The sequence below is a fragment of the Colossoma macropomum genome, unplaced genomic scaffold (genome assembly GCF_904425465.1).
Source record: "Colossoma macropomum unplaced genomic scaffold, Colossoma_macropomum, whole genome shotgun sequence".
In the NCBI taxonomy this organism is placed as follows: domain Eukaryota; kingdom Metazoa; phylum Chordata; class Actinopteri; order Characiformes; family Serrasalmidae; genus Colossoma; species Colossoma macropomum.
The window spans coordinates 8,088,344-8,108,563 of NW_023494799.1; the positions used below are offsets into that span (position 1 = coordinate 8,088,344).

Consider the following 20,220-nt stretch of genomic DNA (forward strand, 5'->3'; position numbering starts at 1 on the left):
TGAGAATTCGGAAATGTGGCAGTCAGCAAATGCAGCACGGATACAAAACAGATTTACTATGCAATACTCTTCAGCATCAGCAAACATTAGACTGCAATGAATTAACAATTTAAAACGCTGCTATGCTACCAGAAACAATATGGATCTCTTTCTTTTTTGTTAATCCCTAAAACCCTAAGAGTCTGTATGTGTAAATATGTTCATTTGCATTTAGTCTAAAGATGTAGGGTGACTGTACAAGCAAAAACACATTTATTGTCAAGATAAATGGATTTAAATAATATGCATGGGTGCCTAATGTGCACTGTACATAAGTACTATAGAGCTGTAAGTAGATACAAAAATATATCGCTGCTGTTGGAACAAAACTTCACATCTCCAAAATGGTAACTTTACAGGAGAAGGAAAAAAACTACTTCACTTTTAATGTAAATCAATGGAACCAGAATTTTGTTCAAGTCATTTTGGGCTGTTTCTTTTGTTCCATCCTTCAGGAAATTTACACACAATGTAAAGGGCAACAGGCATCTTCAAATTATGTCAAAAACTGAAAAATGGCAAAAACGGAGATATGAGGTTTTGTTCCAACAGCAGTGATATAAATATAAAACCATCATGTGGCAGCAAATGCTTAGAAACTGACGTGCCAATCAGGTTCTTCTTACTGTTAGAGAGACCAGTGACCAGCTGCCAAGTAATCAATATCAATTTATAACATAAAGGTGCATTTTAACCAATGATTTTTAAGTGCCTTTATTCGAGTCACTGTGAAAGCCCTAAGGAAGCAGCGATGACATTCTTTTGCAGAAGAGTTACAAAGCAAGGACATCAACCTCCAGGGAAGCAGCAAAATCAAACAGTGCAGTGGTTTAAAAATGAGATGCGGGATGAAAAGCTCACCATGTAATATCCAGGAAGAAGCTTCTGCAGAAACTCAGCCTCCTTGTGCATGACAGTCTTGATGATGAACTCGTCGTCCTTGGTAACGTAGAACACAGAGCCACTGGCCCCAGGATTGGAGAGCTCGATAAGAGGCTCGTTACACAGCGAGTACTGCAATCAGAAAAGAACAAAAAGTCATTAATACAAACTTTGATTGAAGAATGGAAATATAGGGGGTGTGGCATCACAACTTAAAGGCATTGTTCAGTCAAAAATACCATTTACACTGCCTCTCCTTCATCTCAAATGTAGTTGATCAGGCAACACATGTATGAAGTTGCTAGGCTAATGCAGCTAATAAATAAAGGGACCTTACATCTAACCAGCTAGCATCATGCTAACCGCACACCTAAATCACTAAAAACCTTTCAAACCACACACTGCTATGAGTTACACAGGCAGCTTGCCTGATGCTAATAGCGTATAAGCTTCCATTACTTGTCAGCTATATTAATCTTGTAGCTTCAGTGCAAAACTAAATGCACAAATTTTAGGCACCAAACACATTTTAGCTGATAGACTACAGTTGGGGTAGGGGGAAATTTTATTTTTGGAGAAGTGAACTGTAGAAGAATTATTGCTTTCATTTTGCTATACTACTCAAATGTAATTATGTGATTATATACACCGATCAGGCATAACATTCTAACCACCTCCTTGTTTCTACGCTCATTGTCCATTTTATCAGCTCCACTTACTATATAGGTGCACTTTGTAGTTCTACAGTTACAGACTGTAGTCCATCTGTTTCTCTGCATACTTTGTTAGCCACCTTTTACCCTGTTCTTCAGTGGTCAGGACCCCCATGGACCCTCACAGAGCAGGTATTTGGGTGGTGGATCATTCTCAGCACTGCAGTAACACTGACATGGTGGCGTTGTGTTAGTGTATGTTGTGCTGGTGCAAGTGGATCAGACACAGCAGTGCTGCCAGAGTTTTTAAACACTGTGTCCACTCACTGTCCACTCTATTAGACACTCCTACCTTGCCAGTCCACCTTGTAGATGTAAAGTCAGAGACGATAGCTCATCTGCTGCTGCACAATTTGTGTTGGTCATCTTCTAGTCCTTCGTCAGTGGACACAGGACACTTCCCACAGGACGCTGTTGGCTGGATATTTCTGGTTGGTGGACTATTCTCAGTCCAGCAGTGACACTGAGGTGTTTAAAAACTCCAGCAGCACTGCTGTGTCTGATCCACTCAGACCAGCGCAACACACACTAACACACCACCACCACCACATCAGTGTTACTGCAGTGCTGAGAATGATCCACCACCCAAATACCTGCTCTGTGAGGGTCCATGGGGGTCCTGACCACTGAAGAACAGGGTAAAAGGGGGCTAACAAAGTATGCAGAGAAACAGATGGACTACAGTCTGTAACTGTAGAACTACAAAGTGCACCTATATAGTAAGCGGAGCTGACAAAAATGGACAATGAGCGTATTTAATTACATTGCGAGTCACACAATCAAGTACATTTACATTATTCAGCTTCAAGTCTGCATCTTTTTTCCATTTGTTTAGATGTCAAGCAGTGACAAAGCATGGATGGTTTTCCCTTCCACAAAACAAGACTGCATGTGTGATATTAATATCTCATCAAATTCAAACCATAAGTATCTCCTATTTACAACCTCTAACATGGGATGGATTGAAAGTTTAGAACTTTTGACTTGGAATTTCTCAACTTGTTTCAATGAGCTACGACAGGGAATTACTACTGAATTACATCATGCTTTTGTTATTGCTGGTAATACTACTGTGACTTCTAAGGGTTAAATGGGCGTGTTATAGCAGGGTAATTGAAGGGAGTCGCCAGGTTTTGGGTCTTGGCCATTTAAGAGGTTAAATGTTTTTTTTTAATATACATATGAAGATTTTTATTATTATTTCATGTAACAGTGCAGTACTGTGCAAGAGTCAGAGACCCTTCATTTACTTAATTTCCTCTCAAAATGCCCATTAAGTTAATTTAATAAGTTAATAAGTTAATATCATATTGTTTTTATTTTGTTTGTCCACCCTCTGCCTTTATTACAGCTTCTATTCTATTCAAGAGGCTTGCTTTTATTTTTTCAAAGAAATCTGAAGGGATATTTTTCCACACCTCCAAAGTTCAGTCTTACAAGTTGGTTGCATTTTCTGCTTCTCACAATCCAAGTAATCCCAAACACATTCAGTAACGTTGAGGTCTGGACTTCGAGGTGGCCAGTCCATTATTCTGAGAAAACCAGCAGCTTCTTTGCTTGATTAGCAAATTTTTTAACCGTCTCATTTTCTCAGTGAGGTTCTTCTTGAAAAGATACACATCCTTTCAGACCCATAGTGCTGTGTTGTCTTCTCACAGTGGAAGGATGGACAGAAACACCTGTGGATTTTTTCAGATCTGAAGCAGCTTGATTTTCTCCTCTCTCTCAAACATGAAAGCTTTAAGCTTTGTTTATCTGATGGGGACAGGTTTGGTGATCTACCAGGTCTTGCACAGTTGGGAGTCCAATTTTCTCTGTAGCATTTAATAAATTTTCACACTTCAGTTTTGGAAGCTTGTTTTTTCACTTATTTTCCATTTCCTTTCCCCTTCCTTATGCAAGTGGATTATCTTGTATCTAACCTCTAACATCATATAATGGCCGTTTTGATAGGAAATGATATAATTGAAGGGCAGTTTTTGACTTTTGCACAGTATGAGCTGATTATTGTTTGGTTGAATACAGATACACAATAACAGTGGTGATCTGAGGCATTAAAAGAGAGGTGAAAATAGAATAACAGACGTTCTCTGCTGAGGCCCAGTGGGTAAATTCAGCATGAACCTGCACTCGCAGATAAAAGGTGAGCGAGAAAAAAGAAAGAGAGAAAACAAATCAGAGGCACTAAGTGTGAAGTCTGGCCCAAGGCCGTCTAATGAATCACTGTGTGGGAGAAGAAAGTCACCTACAGCAAGCCATCTAAACTAACCAGCCCCCCCCACCACACACATACAGACAATTACACATACACACATAGCTGCTCATACACACCCACACAGGCGACTGCGGTAAACACAGACTCAGTCATATGCAAATGAATACTACACTGTTTCCGACACACAGCACACATGCTGCTACAGTAAATGGTTTCCAACACTGAGGGACTGTGGGCAAAACTTTCCACTGTCTGTGGGTTTTGGTTGTCGTAATACCAGAATTCTGTGGCAACAGATAAAACATGATAAACACCCAACATTAACTGAACTGATCATACAAAAGTATTTAAATTGATGCAGCTTAACAAAGAACAGAATTCAACATTAAGTAGCGTTAAAGACTATTAATAGAGCCCATATCTTACTTTTTATTGTAATTTATTTCTTTCACTGGTCCCTTTATGACATTTCTGTGGGTTTATTAACCAAAACCATGCTTTATTTTTAATGACCATTTTAGAATTATGACGAGATTAATGACCAGACTTAGAATTAATCAGGCTACCTTTGCAACCATCTTGAAAACTGATATATGTAAATGATCTCTGTTCTGATCGGCTGCCCTTTATCGTACCTAATTCAAAGCAGACTAAAACACTCCATATAACAGTGTGAATGCTAAACTGCTGTACGTTGTACAGGCCTGTGTATGTAAATATTCTGGTTTTTTGTGACATCACAGAAACAAATCAATGAATTCATGGGATTGTTTTCGCACCTTACTTTCCATATATGGACTGTATGGACCGGAAAAGGAACAGCAGGTTGCAAATTTGCTTACTTCTATTTCTATTTAGTTAAACATATTGGAAGTAAAACGTAAAATATAAATGGTGCCATAACTTTTGCACAGGCCATGTTTTATGTTTAATTTTTTCTAATATGTTAAATTCAGCAATTAAGCAGTACTTGTGCATTAAAATGTGCAGAAGTGTGTTATCTGTAGATGCTGTGTTAGCTTCTGCATTCAACCATAAGCCAGACCTCTAGGCTTTGTTAGAGAGTCCTACTTTGACAGGAAAAGGTCATTTGACTGACACACAAACAACAAAAATATACCTGCATGAAACAATGTAGTACACAAATGATCAGCGGACTTCAAGAAACGCTGTGCTGGAGACATGAGAGTCTGAATAACTTTTAAATATTGGATGCCGTGAATGATAAAAATCTTTTTCATATCTTTCTCAGAAAGGCTCACTGTTGTTAAGAGTGTGCAGAGCAGGCGCTCGCTTTCAGCTAAATAAAAGTTTGCTTCCCTTTGGACGGATGAAATGGATGAAGTGTGTATACAGTGCAGACAGACAACATGATATAAATACTGAAATGCATGAGCTGTTAAGCAAAACACTGTGACATGCAGGACAGACTCTGAATGAAAAACGGGCAGACAGAAACATGAAGGCAACACAATGGAAGAAAAGACTGGAAGTGACAGAAACCACAGGGAGTCACAGTCAGCAGCCCTTCTGATGATCTTCCTCAGCCAACAACGGCTCTGACAGTAATGCATCAAAGCACTTATATATGCACATATTAAAGTGGAATAAAAATGCATAAGGTGGTGATTCAACTGAGTTAATAATAATAATAATAATAATAATAATAATTTTTATTTAAATTTAGTGTAAACGCAATTACAAACAGGCAAAAATGAGCCACAGTACTCCAATCATTCCCTAGCCTAAACAAACATTTTATAAATCTGGATTTCAAAGCACCTATCAAACTTTCTTTCCTAATATTTTCTGGAATGGATCATTTCTGCATAATTCAATCAACCACCTGTGAATCTACACGTGTCTTCTCAATTTTATATGTAACGCTGATTATGGCAAAATAGTGAGAAATCTGAAAAATATGCATTCTTTGGAGATCAGAATGCCCTGCACGTATCCCTCTGCCATAAAAATACATTTTAGGCCAAAAAAACTCAAAAGTATTGTAAAACAATGTCTCAGGCATCAGGCAACTTATTCATAATCATTACATGTAAATAACTTTCTGTGAGGGAGCTTTTAAAGGCATTAAACGCTTCAGACGTCTGGTTCCTATCACCACCACTGTGAACAATTCCGACTCACTGTTTCTGTGAATGGAGTATTTTACGCCAAACCACTCTGAATGATTCTGTTTACATCTAATCCATTTAATTATGCAGAATTGTTGAAAAAATGCCCCTTTAAGAGCTTTGGACAAAATAAAATTCTCAGGCTATTTTCAGATATTTTTAGTAAAAATTTTGGAAAAAAAAGTTTGGAGTATTAAACCAACAGCGTGTTTTTGAAATTTATTCCAAACCCAAAATAACTGAACCATAATAAGATTCCAACACATATAATGACCTATGACTCAGGATTCAAAGAATCATTATTAAATTGAATAATGGTGAAATCCAAATTTAACTTGCCTTTATCTACTTCAACTTACCACTCAAATGTGCATCACACCTGTGTAACACAAGTGGCCACTCATGGCAGAAAAGGACAGTGACAGGGGACAGTGAGGAGCAGAATATTCAAACAGAACATACTCGCCCTCGGTCGGTTAGCCTCAGTGAGCTAATCGGCTAGCCATGCAAACTCTGCGTGCAGAACGTTTTTAAGAAGTTTGTGCATAAAGTATTTAATGTTTGTGAGTAATAGCTTGGTCTGGCTATAGAGCAGAACCTAATGTAATGCCTTTCTTTTTGTTCTTGCTAACCGTCTAGCCTTTAGCATGCTAACGAGCCAGCTAGCAGGGTACAGTGATAAAGCTGTATCAGCAGTCATGTATAACAGATGGAGAAGTTTGTAACTTAACTATCCCAGTAAATCGTATGTCATGGTTTTGAAGCATTATACCACATTATTTTGCGGTTTGAAAGGCAATGACTAAACACAGCCACTGGGTATGCATACCCATGACGCACTGCGCAAACAGTCAGAGTTGAAGTGATGAATGGGACGGTCAGTGGAGTGGTCTCATCAGACAGTCTTCGCAAACTGCAGTTAGTGAGCTAGCCGGCATATCGTAAGGGGCTGGAATGACCTTATTTTGTAAGGTTATTAAGCTTAATTTTACATTTTGTGGCCTCATTGTGTTCAGAAGTATAAATAAAGTGGTTCAAAAGGCTTTCAGAGCTGATTATCTGTTCTATTCTGTGCAAACTTTGCCACTTACTCATAATTCAGTTCTACCCAGGTAGGCAGCGAGGGCGAAATACAATGAACAACTTTACAGTGAGAAAATGTATTTGTGTGTAAAATATGAATTTTAATGACTAACAGAACAATACAAGGGCACAGAGCCCATGTCTGAATAAAATATAAAATCATTTATACACAGTGAGCCTTTGTTTTTTGCAATTACAGCACTATATAACAGAATAAATACAACTAAAACATAAATGCAGTATAATGTAAATAAGATTTCTTTTCCTTTGATGACGAAGTTGCTTGTCAGACAGTGAAATTGCTATTCGCTACAGTGCAGCTTCATTCGGCCTAACTCAGCTCTGACTGTTCACACAGCGTATCATCGGCATGCATACCCAGCAGGGGCGTTTTGTATCTCCCGGTTTGAAAGGGAAATGCATCAGGTCGCAATGATCTCTGGGCAAGTTCTGCTGCTGAAGTCGGCACTTGTGTTCCCTCGAACCCTCATCTCTCCGAGGGCTCATCTGACACTCTTCACTTCAGTTGATAAGGTAAAGGATTTGTCCATTATGATGAAATGATGAGGTCTTGTTAAAACCAGCATTTAAACAGGTGGGTAAGATTTTATGATGCACTGAATCGCTTCCTAAAGAACTATAATCATATCAAATCATTGTGAGGCCAGAAATTCACTTTTAACACACAAGTGCACACGCTACGATGACACACACACACATGTAGATCCACACACACACATACACACACGGATCCCTTTTTCATTTACAATAATCAGCAGAGACAATCTAATGCCTGTGGATGTCTCTGTCAGAGGTGATATCACCTTCATTCCACCGCTGCACTGTCTACATGGCTGGGTTTAATCATCAGTGTCCTGATGAGGGGTTTCTGAATGTACAGAGGAATTAGCTCAAGTCAAGCACTCGGTTCTTACCAGATAGTCATCGGGTCGGATCCCAAAGAGCTCCCTAAAGTAACGGAAGGCAACGGGAGCGTATGTCTTGAAACGGAAGTCTGGGAAGTGGTGGGCTGGCGTCAGGTTGCTCCCCTCGCTGAAAAAAAAATTACATATAAAATTAGATGATGTATTTGACTTATATTAGCGGCTAGTATGGTATGCAAAAAAAAGAGATTAGAGTCTTGACTAGGGGCAACGATAGCCAAACATAGCCAAAACTTCCTGATTTTGTACTTTACACTCATTGGCTTTCTGATTTAACTGGATTTTATCAGTCCAACAGGAAGCAAACATTTGTTTAGCTAAAAGCAAACATTGCACACTAACAACAATGAACCTTTTAGAGGAAAACACATGGAAATAATGTGTCAGGTTCGTGGCTTGCCATACTTTTAAAAGTGATTTAAACTCTTTCATGTCTCCTGCACAACATTTCCTGGTGTCTGCATTTGTATACTACACTGTTTAACGTGGGTTTGTTTTTGTTACAGTACAGTTTCAACAATCGTCTGCCAGTACATTTGACATAAAAACATAATTCTGTGGTTGGTCATTTTGCATGTCAGTCAAATGGCCCCTTCCTGGCAAAGTAAGCGGTTATAGGCCATGCTGCGCTATGAACTCAGTAGTAATACCTAGACGTCTGGCTTCTTACAGATTACAGTCGTGCAAACTGTACGGCGCCCCTGGTCAAATGACGTTTTCTTGATTTTCTAAGCATATATCAGTTAACATGTCTTCTACAGAGAACAAGCTTCTGCACATTTTAATGCACAACTACTTTTTATTTGCTTAATTTAACATAGTGGGGAAAAACCAAACATAAAATGTGGGCTGTGCAATAGAAAACATGCACTAACATTTGCAGAAGATGCCATGTTTATGTTTATTCCCTGTAGAGGACATGTTAACTTATTTTCACTTAAAAAAAATCAACAAAAAATCTAACTTGACCAGGGTGTACAAACTTTTTTCAAGCAACTGTTCAAGATTACAGTGGCAGTGACCACTAGTTGGGATCTTAAAGGGCCCATGTTATGGAAAAACAAATTTTCCTCTTTTTTAAATAAAAGAGTCCGATGTAGTACGTAAACACTGTCAACATTTCAAAATGTATTATTCACTCCTCAGTCCATACAGTCTGTATATGGAAATTAAGCTACAAAACTGCCCATTTTCAATTAATTGTTTCTGTGATGTCATGAGAACCAACTCATTTACATTTATCCACCGTCTTTTCAGTCTTCGGCAGTTTCCCAGTCATTTATATGGAGTATTTCAGCTCAGCTTAGCTTCAGTCTTAAAGGCACAGTAACAAATACAGTCTGTTTCATTCAAAGGTATAAAGAAAGGTTTGAAAATGGTTGTGTAAAGGTTAATTATGACCATTTTTGGTACATGTTCATAAATGGATTTGAGGAATAAATAATATAAAAGAAACAAATAGGATATGGGCTCTTTAAACCTGTAAGCGGAGTGCAAGGACTGAGGACTGACCTTGGGAAGAAGATGCTTTCCACCACATAGAAGTCCTGCATGAGTACATCTCTCTCTGGCTTGGAGCTCAGGTTGCCCACCGTGTAGCCGATGCCCAGCTGAATGGCTCCTTTTAGTGCTGATGATGTGGTCTGTGGGAGAAAAGGTCAGAGCTGAAGACGAGGAAGGTCCCAGTCAAAAGACTCACACTCAGTCCAGATGGCAACAGGCAACAGGCCTAATTTTAGACACTCATCTGAAGTGAAGTGCTTCAATTAAAGAGAGCTCATTTCAAAGCCCCTTGTGTGGTGTTCAGGTGTTTTGGGACCCATTTTCAATGTTTACCAAAAGAAATAATGATGTGATTTATTATTATTTCAGCTTCAGATTTCTTGGCCTTTGCTCATTTTCTGTAAAGAGCATATAAAATAACACATTTTCAGTGTCTTCACTCTGTTCACCCCCCACACATTTATATTACACATGTGGTGTTGGGTGAACCCGCGGGGAATAAAAGTGGGGAGGTGCTGTGTCCTTCACTCTGTTCTCCTCCTACATGGCCTGCTGTTACTGTGTGTGTTTCTGTGTGTGTGTGTGTGAGGGTGGACAACATGGACAGGCTGCTGACTGGCTACAGTTGCTAAAGAAGAACCCTAAGCTGGACACTTGTGACATTTTAAACATCTAGTATTTTTACATAAATTGTTATGGTTGTTATTTAAAAAAAACAATAATGCGGTGGGTCCACCAGACCACTGAATACCAAAAACATCAACACCACACAAGAGTTAAACAAAAAATATCGAGTTGGAATCGACCAATACTGAATATTTCAATATCGGTACTGAAAAATGGTGCTGTGCCATCTCTAATTGTCAATGAACATCAAAGAAACTTTTCTTTTATCTCCACTATTCTATGAAAGCTCCAACAATCGCTTTAAGCAAACAGCCTTTGATAACGATGATGAAAATGTCATCACTGAACACTGAACATTTACTGGCATTTTCATCATCTTCATTAAAGGCTATTTAATTAAAATGCTGTCATGGCAGAGATGCTTGGTGAAATACCACAGATGAAAAACGAAAATGAAAGAAAGGCTTGAAAACCTTCTTGTAAGTCGTCTCTCCAGATGCATCCACTCCCCTGTGCCCAATCTTCTTTCCGAGGCCCGGCTGGCCTGAAGATGACGGCATCTGAAGGGGAGACAGAATAAATCAGCACTGCTGCCTGAACACATCATTTTCTTTTTTTATTGCAATACACTAAGTAATTAAGTGAGTAGCTGTCTGTGGTGTGATAGGGCAAAAGCCTTGGTTTATACCTCTGTGATAAAGGCCTTCTTGGCAGCATCTGTGAAAAAAAGAGAAAAGAAAGAGAGAACACTAATTAATCTACAGTGTCTCTAAATGCAGGCTTGATCTCATATAGGAACATAGAGGGCTTGGCACCAGATGCATTTGAAAGAGTTTGAAAGAGTTTCTTCTCTTCTTGCAGCAGCGTGTTTCTCTTGGCCAAACACATCGCCATGAAGTTGTTTGCTCTCACCTCCAGTGTGTTTCTCTCTCTCGCTCACTCTCTCACTCTGTCTCTGTGCTTCGTAAACTGACAAGCCCTAAGTCGAGCCAGACAACACCTGCCAGTGAAATCACTCCGAAGGAGCTGATGCTGTTGTGCAGCACAGAGGATGGTGAGTTGAGACGATAGAGAAAGTAGATGTAGAAGACACTACGCAGACTCAGACTCGACACAATGCAAACTCAATTAGACTGAAGCTTCCTGGAGCAACAGTAAATGCAAAAGGAACTTTCGGGACCAACAGTAGTGCAGGTCTGTAATGACCTTGACGGGGACTCTTTTATTACTGCATTTGATGAGCTTTAAATGCTTAATATTCTGCTTTGTGAAACCTGTGACTAAGACCTAGGACTTATCCAAGGAATGCAGGCACAGTTTGCCCCTGTACATTTACAGAAGGGCTTAAAAAAAAAACTGATCGTATGACGCTGCTGTTTCTCACACTCAAACTTCTTTTCATTTCAGTTTACGCAATACGCTATGCGAAGCTGTGTGAAGCAACATTAGATTCAATTTATGAAATTTCACAGCATGCAAGCATCTATATTATCATGGCAACATAATTTGATAATATTATCAAGATGACGTGTTTTGAGAGTCTATGTTCATCGAAAAGTGGCAAAGCTTCAGGACAGGGCAATAAGACGATGTGGACGCACGTATGAAAAAACATATCGAAAAATGATTTGGATGTGAAACAAATTAAACATTTAGCACCATTGTTGCTCAGCCAGAAAAAGATTCTGCATGCTTATGTACACACATAAATGAACATCACTGCTGTCGGGACAAAACCTCATATCTCCATTTTTGTTTTTTTTTCTCCGTTTTTCAGTTTTTGACATAAAATGCCTGTTGTCCTTTATATTGTGTGTAAATGTCATGATGAATGGACCAAAAGAAACGACCCAAAAGGACTTGGAAAAAAATCTGGTTCCATTGACTTACATTAAAAGTAAAGTAGTTTTTTTCTTTCTCCTGTAAAGTTATCATTTTGGAGATATGAGCTTTTGTTCGAAAAACAGCTACACACACACACACACACACACACACACACACACACACACACACACACATTTTTACCCCACACGTAAATGCCATTCATTCAAGTTTGTTGTTTTATTTGTGACACAGAACATGTTTGTTACCAAAAAGAAATATTTAAAAAGTAGAATTAGTTAGTTTGATTATATCAACTGAATATACTGGTGTTGGCATTTGGTATTGGCCAATATTTATCAGTATTAAAAGGGACAAAGTGGTCTCGGTGCATCCCTACTAAAGAACACTGACCAACTGATTACTTCATTACAAAGAGAGCATTGTTATTGTTCGATTACAATTAGTGCAGAGCAGGATGTGAAATACTACATACAAACCACTGTTTTTATAGTTTTTGGTAATATTTGTAAATGTGGTGCTCCTTTTTTTGCCTGTTCCAACTTATTAGATGTCAGAAAAAATAAATACTGTGGCATATCTTGTATCATGAAAACTTCTTGAAACACTGTGATATTATACTTTTGCCATGTCGCTCACCTCTACGAAGCTTCATGGTGGCTTCCAAGTTTGGCCAGAGCTTTCCTGTGTATAGTGTATAGAAAAAGTAGCTACCAGTTCATTCAGAACTACTGAGCAGCAAATGAGCTGTCACATGTTTGTAAATGAAGCCAAAACAATAGTTTCATTTAATAATAGTCAGCAATGCCATGTTCTTCTGTGTGTTAGACAGCCGTTGTATGTGCTAATATTAAGAACTCCTGGCCTGAAACACAGAGGTAGCAAGGCACCATGTATAGCATGGGGTTTAATGCTCCTACACACCTATTCATCTGGTAAGTAGCTGATCAACTGATGAGCTGGGTTTGGGCAGGCAAATCGCAAAATTGTGCTGGACTCTTGTACTCCAGGACCTGAGTTGGGTTCCACTGTATTAATATTACCGCTAGTTGGTCACTGCAACAGTACAGTCACCCTGCCAAGCCTGTGTTAGCTGACTTTTTTATATTCTTTAAGCATGAATGCACTCATTCACTGCTGTATGTAATATTATGATTTAAGCCTCAAGGCACTTCCTCGGTAAAGACACACAGCGCTACACTGTCATGCAAAAAGTCACCTACTCATTGCTATGAAAGACAGCTTCGTGAATCCAAAGTCCTTTGAGAGGAAAAACAAAGGATTATGGGGTAAAGCACTGCTGTTTAAAATGTCAGGTATGAAAAGAAGTGGGTTAGACGCTGAGCTGGAGCTCAGTCAGCTACAAAACTGACGCCTGAAGAGCAAAGGAAATGCGTTTATCAGCAACAGCAACGGCTTTTCAATACTGTTTTTAACATGCTCTCGCCTATGTCCCTTCACGACTTTGATGCGTGAAGCACCTACGTCACACACAGAGCCACTCGCAGGACAAGAAAAGAGTGGATTTTTCATTAGGAATGTACTCACACTCAGTTAGGATAACCGCACTGAGTTAAATAGACAGCCAAGCAAACTTTGTAATGTAAACCTTTATTGATAGTGTAACTTGCTGCTTAAGCTTAGAATGAGAATCATAGTGTAGTGCCCATTTTTGTTGTTGCTACCTGTGTAGGCCTTAGATTCCATGCAGACAAAACAGTATAAAGCTGGTTTATGCTGGTTTATGCTAGTCTTGTGCTGGTTTAGCTGGTCATGTTGCATGGTCATGCTTTTCCTAGTTTCACAGGTGACCAAGTTATCTATGCTGGTTTTTCTAGTAGGGTTACTAACTAGCAAGTTAGCAAAGTAAAGTAGTATGTAATATAACAGTCATGGAAAACTGATGGGAGTTTTGTACATAAAGCCCAGTTTGAATTTAGCAAACTGAAAGTTAGTTTTAAAATATATGTTAAAATATTGTATCACTTAAAACATTGTATTATTATTATCTGTCCTTTTTTAGGAACAGCTCTAAAGCTGAGGATTTCCTCAGGGGCAAACAGTGAGACAAGTTGACAAGGGCTAAAGTACTAAAGTACTAAGTACAAAAACAGCAAGACTCAGCTACTTGGGGCATTCCAAGCAAGCTAGAAGTTTGATGTGTAACATGGACAAACCAATACCAATTTCACAGTGGATCTCAATTTCAAACTATGTGCTTTCATGTTATCAAGCTAAGGGAATTCTTTTCTCACCATTCATTCACTCACTCACTCATGTTTAGCAGGCTAAAGATTCATCACAAGGGGAGCTATTATCAAGTTTCTTTAGTGCGCATTATTGAAATGGAGGAAAACTGAATGAACCCACACCAGCAGGATTTCACAAATGCTTGAGTTTGCAGTTCCAAATATGAAGTAAAAGGCTGAAAACACATCTGTACGCAAATGTAGCGTCCATTTGATACTGCTGCCATTGCAGCCCAACAACTATTGGAGTGGTTTGAAAGAGCGGCGCTTCATATCATCGACATAGTGTGTCCTTGCATTTTCAATCACTAATCTGCTACTTTTTGCGAGTGGCCATTAGATCTCCATTACCCTGTAGGCTGAAATAACCAAACGTGTAAGTGTAAAGATGTTTCGTCATGCGGACTCAATCACCCAGATGTGCCAGCACGCTCCTTTTCACCCCGTTTCCATGGTTCCCTGATTAAGGTCAACTGGCTTTTTCTGAAACCGCACGTGCGCATGGAATCAACAGACACATGCTTCCTTCCACGCTCTAAATAGGGCATTCGCTGTACGCAGTTCAGCTCATAGCCATACACAAAGAGCTAACAAAGGCCAAAACAAAGAGGGATGGTATGGGATGATGCAGCAAAAGAGGCCTCTATGTAGCCCACAACCAGAAGAGGCTCCATGCTGAGTTTCAACGTTTACGTCAAGAATCCCAGAAAGGACAAACCGTGGATAATCTTTGTATTAAGAAAGTCATTTTAAAGGAGATTTATGATGATAAAAGTAAAGGAATAACCTACAAGATATTCTTCCAGCCATTTATAGAAGCTCTTTTCTGTCACTTGAAAAAATAAATTAAGCCATTTACATATCAAATCATAATAACCTGTTTCTCAAAATTTTACTTAATATCTATTAATAAGACTAAAATCTCGCAATAACAAGGACGTTTCTGATAATAATGAGATCTAATACAGACGGGAATTGATACAGTATGATATTATTATAACTGTGTATGTTAAAAATTTGTATCAATACATGTCCAAATATAAACATTTAATGCATATTAAGCCCACTGTTAAATTAATAAATTACCAAAATGCAGTTCTGTCTTAATTCATGAAAATGGAAGTTTCCATCTCATAGTTATTGAGACCAGTGGAATGCACACTCACCCTTAACGGAGGAAAACAGGGTTTGATCCACCATTCAAACGAGAAATCAGAGCTGCCATAATCTGCCAAGAAGACTCCAATATTAAAACATTTAACATTACATTCACTGGCCACTGTAAGCTGCTCTGGATAAAAGCATTTATTACATAGGTAAGGATAAATGCTGATTTCAACGTTGCTTTGACTACTTCACAAATAAGACTATTTCCCAAATATGTAAATAGAAGGACAAACTTTTTTGAATGCTAATTTGACTGCTTCCCAATTCTGTTTTGCTTCAGTAAAAAGATTGAAGTGACATGAATAAACTTCGCTAAATACAAACTTTTCTTTTGGAGGAATAAATGACAAATCACAATATGTTACAACATGTCGTATCACAGTAATTAGCATTTCACAAATCTTTAAGTACTGCAATAGCATCATGGCTCTAGTGTCCTGATAATCTTGTATTGTGGGGCCTGCAGTGATTCCAATCCTAACTTTTTAATAATTACTACCGCCTTATATTTATGACTTATGAGATATTAAGTCACAGTATTTTGCAATTTTGAGACATCATAAATATGAGATAATATCTTAATTGTGAGAGACTTTCTCTTATGAGAATTATGAGAAATTAAGTCAGAAACTCTCATTATTATGACTTTTTTTTGCTTAAATGGCTTATTTTTTCCCCCAAGAGGCAGAAATGAACTTCCATAGCTGTTAACTCGACAATCTATGACCAAAAATGTGGAATAACATGTTTATCTAGTTAGTAAGAAGTAAGAGTTAATAGCCAGCTCATCAATCGTATCAGTTAGGAGTGAAGATAAGTAATGTGGAAATTAAACAGATTAAAAAATTGACTAATTTGAATTCATCTCTTTCCTGCGACAACATAAAAATGGATGTATTTACCACTAGCAGTGTCAGAAGTAAACTGGTAGCCTAAAACCCCACTTTTCCACTTTCAAGCCATGAGCTTCTATGATTCATGATTTTATTTACAGAGAACTGAGCCCTTCACTGCCGTGAGAGATGAAGCAGCAAACTGGGACGTTACTTCAGTCTAATTTTAGTTCCAGAGGGGTTGTTTAAGGCAACATATTGCTCACTAGTTCCTCGACTACGCATTTGGCCAGGCCCCAAGCTGGAGTGGAAAGTCACGACCCTGGTAATTGATTCTGTCCACATCAGAGTGGCCAGCTGTCTGATTTCAGCCTGTCTAGTCTGGGTGACTGATCAAGTGAGTGGCAACACCGCCACAAAGACGACTGGAAAAAGTACTGCTGCCCTTACATGGCATGGACAGAGCAGATCAAGAATAGGTACCAGCCAGACAGCGTTTTTCCCACTGAAACAGCCGATAGCCGATATGTACTAATATCTACCACTAGCCTGAAATATTAAATTAGCTTTACTAAATTACCAAATCACAAACTACCAAAAACTCTGCCACCAGAAAACTGGAACTGTGCCTTTTCCATTGACCACTGGTCCAGGGCTGACTTATGGTTTTTGGTACCTGCTTAAGATAAGTATTAACAGGACCTAACTGTACTCAAGGAACATTCTCAGTGTTTGCTAATACTTGCAGCTGAGGCCAAAAACAATTTGGTGAATTCTTTACTCTTCCAGTTGAAGATAAAGTCACTGACCACTGTTACATAACCAATAAGAGCACCAGGATGGCAATGTCGATTCACATTTTTAGCTATTACATTGCAAAGAGTTCACTAAACGAACATGATCTAGTAACAGAGACAACCCTATTAGCATTTATGCTAGTCTCTAAAGAATGACCGTTTTCCCTTATATTTTCACACCTGTAAGAAAAAATTAAGTGTTGCTTGATTCCAGACATGATTCTGTGTAAACAGTGTCCACTGACCAGGGTCTTTAAGCTCTGTCAATAAGTGACCTGTCTATATGAACACTTGTCTCCTGCTGACCCTGTGCTTCTCCATCAAGATGCTAATTAGGCTGCTTGGCCATAATGGGAGGCCCATTCAGAGGCATTCATGAGAGAATAAAAGTGAAGTTAAGAGACATGTTTATTTTAAGTGCACGCACACAAATTCTGAATTTTCCAGCGTTCACAGCTGTCTGTGCTCAAAATGAGAATGCCCTAGCTGGGACTGAACCTGCGAAAAAGAGAAGAAGGCTACAGACTCACACCCATCTATTTTTAACTGTGATAACTCCTCAAGTTCAGCCGACTACAGGCTGGTGTGATCACAGCCTTTCTATAATGTACTTACAGGAATTTCAACAGTGACGTGGCTCCGATGTGAAACTTTATCTAGGCTTCATCACAAGAAACTTGAATGCACTTCAAATGCAATTAGAGAATGGGCCATTAAGTCAATTTCTCATGGTTTAATATGCTAATTACATACTAATGATTTTGTCATGTGAACACACAGACATCAACCTGAGTACTGGCTCAAACCTTAGGGATCTCTGGCTATAAGTGGTACTGTAGGAGCTGTACAGTATTGTTACTTGAAGCTACACTATGTATGTTTTGGGGATTTGGAGACCTCCCTGGTGGAAATGTGTAACTGCACACATTGTGCTGAAGAATGGTTTTGTGATGTGGCTTGTGCTTCAGACCCCTTCCCCGAGCAGATATATCTGATGATTGCAAGTGTGTTGAAAGATTATTCAAAGAAAACTCCATCAAAACTTGGTAAAGAACGTGCCTTCTGCCCCAGCCCCCTTTACCATATGTTCTGGTCATGTCCCTTTATCATATGTTCTGGGGCAAATCTGGTCCTCTACTTTTGAGACATTCTCCTATATTTGCAACAAAGAGATCAGTCCTGGCCCAGACATTGCTATATTTTTTGGTGTGTTTGTGTAGGTGCAGTCTTGTTGATTGTATGATTGTACGTGTTGCACGTTGTTTACATTTAAAAAGCCAATAAAAATATCTGAGAATGTGAGTGAATGATCAACTATTGTCATCATAGCTTCATCAGTATAATGGTGATTCTGCATTTGAGACCCAAACATCAAGCTGGACCTTCTTTGGAATGTGTGCGTGTGACGTTAATACATAAAAACACATGACGTGGTCCAAAAAAACCACACGCAATTTGACTTTATTGTCCTTCATAATGGGATTATGAATGTAAAATGTCATGTCAAGTTCTAAATGTCAAGAAAAGCTGATTTTGAAGAAAAGGATGAGATCTCAGAAAACTTGCACCATTTGTGTGAATGTTGTCATTACTACAGTGAAAACAGACATATGTGGATAAAGCTATTCAGTGATACGTGACACAACGTGACTAAGTTGAATGTGGGCAGAGCTAATCCTTCATTACAGTTACTAAGTTTTGGCACATGCAGTTAGCCTGGAATGGACGTGAATTGACAAAACATGCTGAAATAACATATCTGTTGAGTTTTGACATTTTCATGTTAATCACAGTTTAGGAGAACACACAAATGCAAATATGCATTATAGAGTCGTTTCTTCCTGCAGAATATTGCCTTAAGTGTCATTCTTTTTATTTAGGTTGAACAATATGTTGGAAAATAATATGACGTGACAATCTAATCAAACATAGAAGAGAAGAATATAATCAAATAATCGCTATGGAATGAACAAACAATGGGAATGAAAAAGGTCATGCATATTATGTAAATATCATATATCATGATTCATATTGTATCGGCAGATATTTGCTTAAAATTTTGTCATCAGACAGATGTTTGGAATTGATCGACATTTCAAACCAATATTTGATGGTGTATTTATTTTACTCTAGAAGAGCAGAATGTTTAGATGATGCTGGGCTACTGCGCTAAAATATCTGTATTTTATTCAGTTCAGCCTCACCTAAACAAATGTTACACTTCTTTGTAAAACTGTTACAAATTTCTACATTTTATAAATTTTCACATATTTACATCAACATGAAAAATATTGGAAACTGGCACCAGTCCACATTTCCCTTACATGTAAATTATATGTAAATTCCTACAAATTCATAGTGGCTTTGCAGCAGACAGTGTATTGTTTTTCAATACCTTTTTCACACTATACAAGTCAGAATATGAGGAGTTCACCTTCAATTATTAGTCGACTGGGGTTTCTATATATGGTACTCCAAACGTGGGTACATTTTTGACTCATGTTTTTGTTTTTCAAACATTTATCACGAAAAACTATGAGACGTTTCTCAAATTGTTTCAGCCCGAGCACACCTGCAGCTGAAATCCAGACCCAAATCTCAGGGGAGCAGCCCATGTCTGTTTATGACACACTTTACCCAGACAGACTGAAATCTATACCAAATGATTATTGAAAATGGAGTATCAGGCCAACCTGCCTGTTATAATAGGAAATAACCCACTATTCATTCGGGATTAAGGTCAGGACTCCCTATCATTATGGGTGCCCATAATCTAGCACATGTAAGCAAAAGAACCACACAGCAAAAACAGCAAACAATGTGGCAGAAACCACAACCCCTGTTCTTTACTCACTTAAGATATAATAAAAACGCAGTGCTGCCTATGTGTTCATTTTCTCAATGCTTGATATAAGCAAGGCCTGGCAAGAACCCTTAAATGTGATGAAAATTTTAAAGAATAATTTAATTTAGTATCAAATTTGGTGTCTGAACTTTGCTTCTTCAGTTTTTCACTATAGCGATGTGGCTAATGTAGCTAACAAATAATGGAAGCTCATAACCACCAACTAGGGCTGGGCGATAAAACGATAATGATAATTATCGCGGAATAACTTTTCCTCAATAGAACGATACGACATGTCCGATAAATGTTCGATATAATACACCATTCTCACACCTCCACGTTCAGCGAA

General features: G+C 38.5%; 1 protein-coding gene across 10 annotated transcripts in view; it reads right to left on the reverse strand.

Annotated features, from left to right (window-relative positions):
- Window positions 1–20,220, reverse strand: part of pip5k1ca (phosphatidylinositol-4-phosphate 5-kinase, type I, gamma a) — a 65,073-nt gene that overhangs the window by 35,812 nt on the left and 9,041 nt on the right. For 9 of the 10 annotated variants that reach the window (XM_036587374.1, XM_036587373.1, XM_036587372.1 and 6 more), the window contains exons 2-6: window positions 10,827–10,855; window positions 10,612–10,698; window positions 9,521–9,651; window positions 8,000–8,117; window positions 901–1,053 (exon numbers count right to left, since the gene is read on the reverse strand). In XM_036587374.1, coding sequence (XP_036443267.1) covers window positions 901–1,053; window positions 8,000–8,117; window positions 9,521–9,651; window positions 10,612–10,698; window positions 10,827–10,855 — 518 coding nt within the window. Of the gene's footprint in view, window positions 1–900; window positions 1,054–7,999; window positions 8,118–9,520; window positions 9,652–10,611; window positions 10,699–10,826; window positions 10,856–16,679; window positions 16,810–20,220 lie in introns of those variants that run through there. The other variant, XM_036587370.1, reaches the window with a different exon arrangement.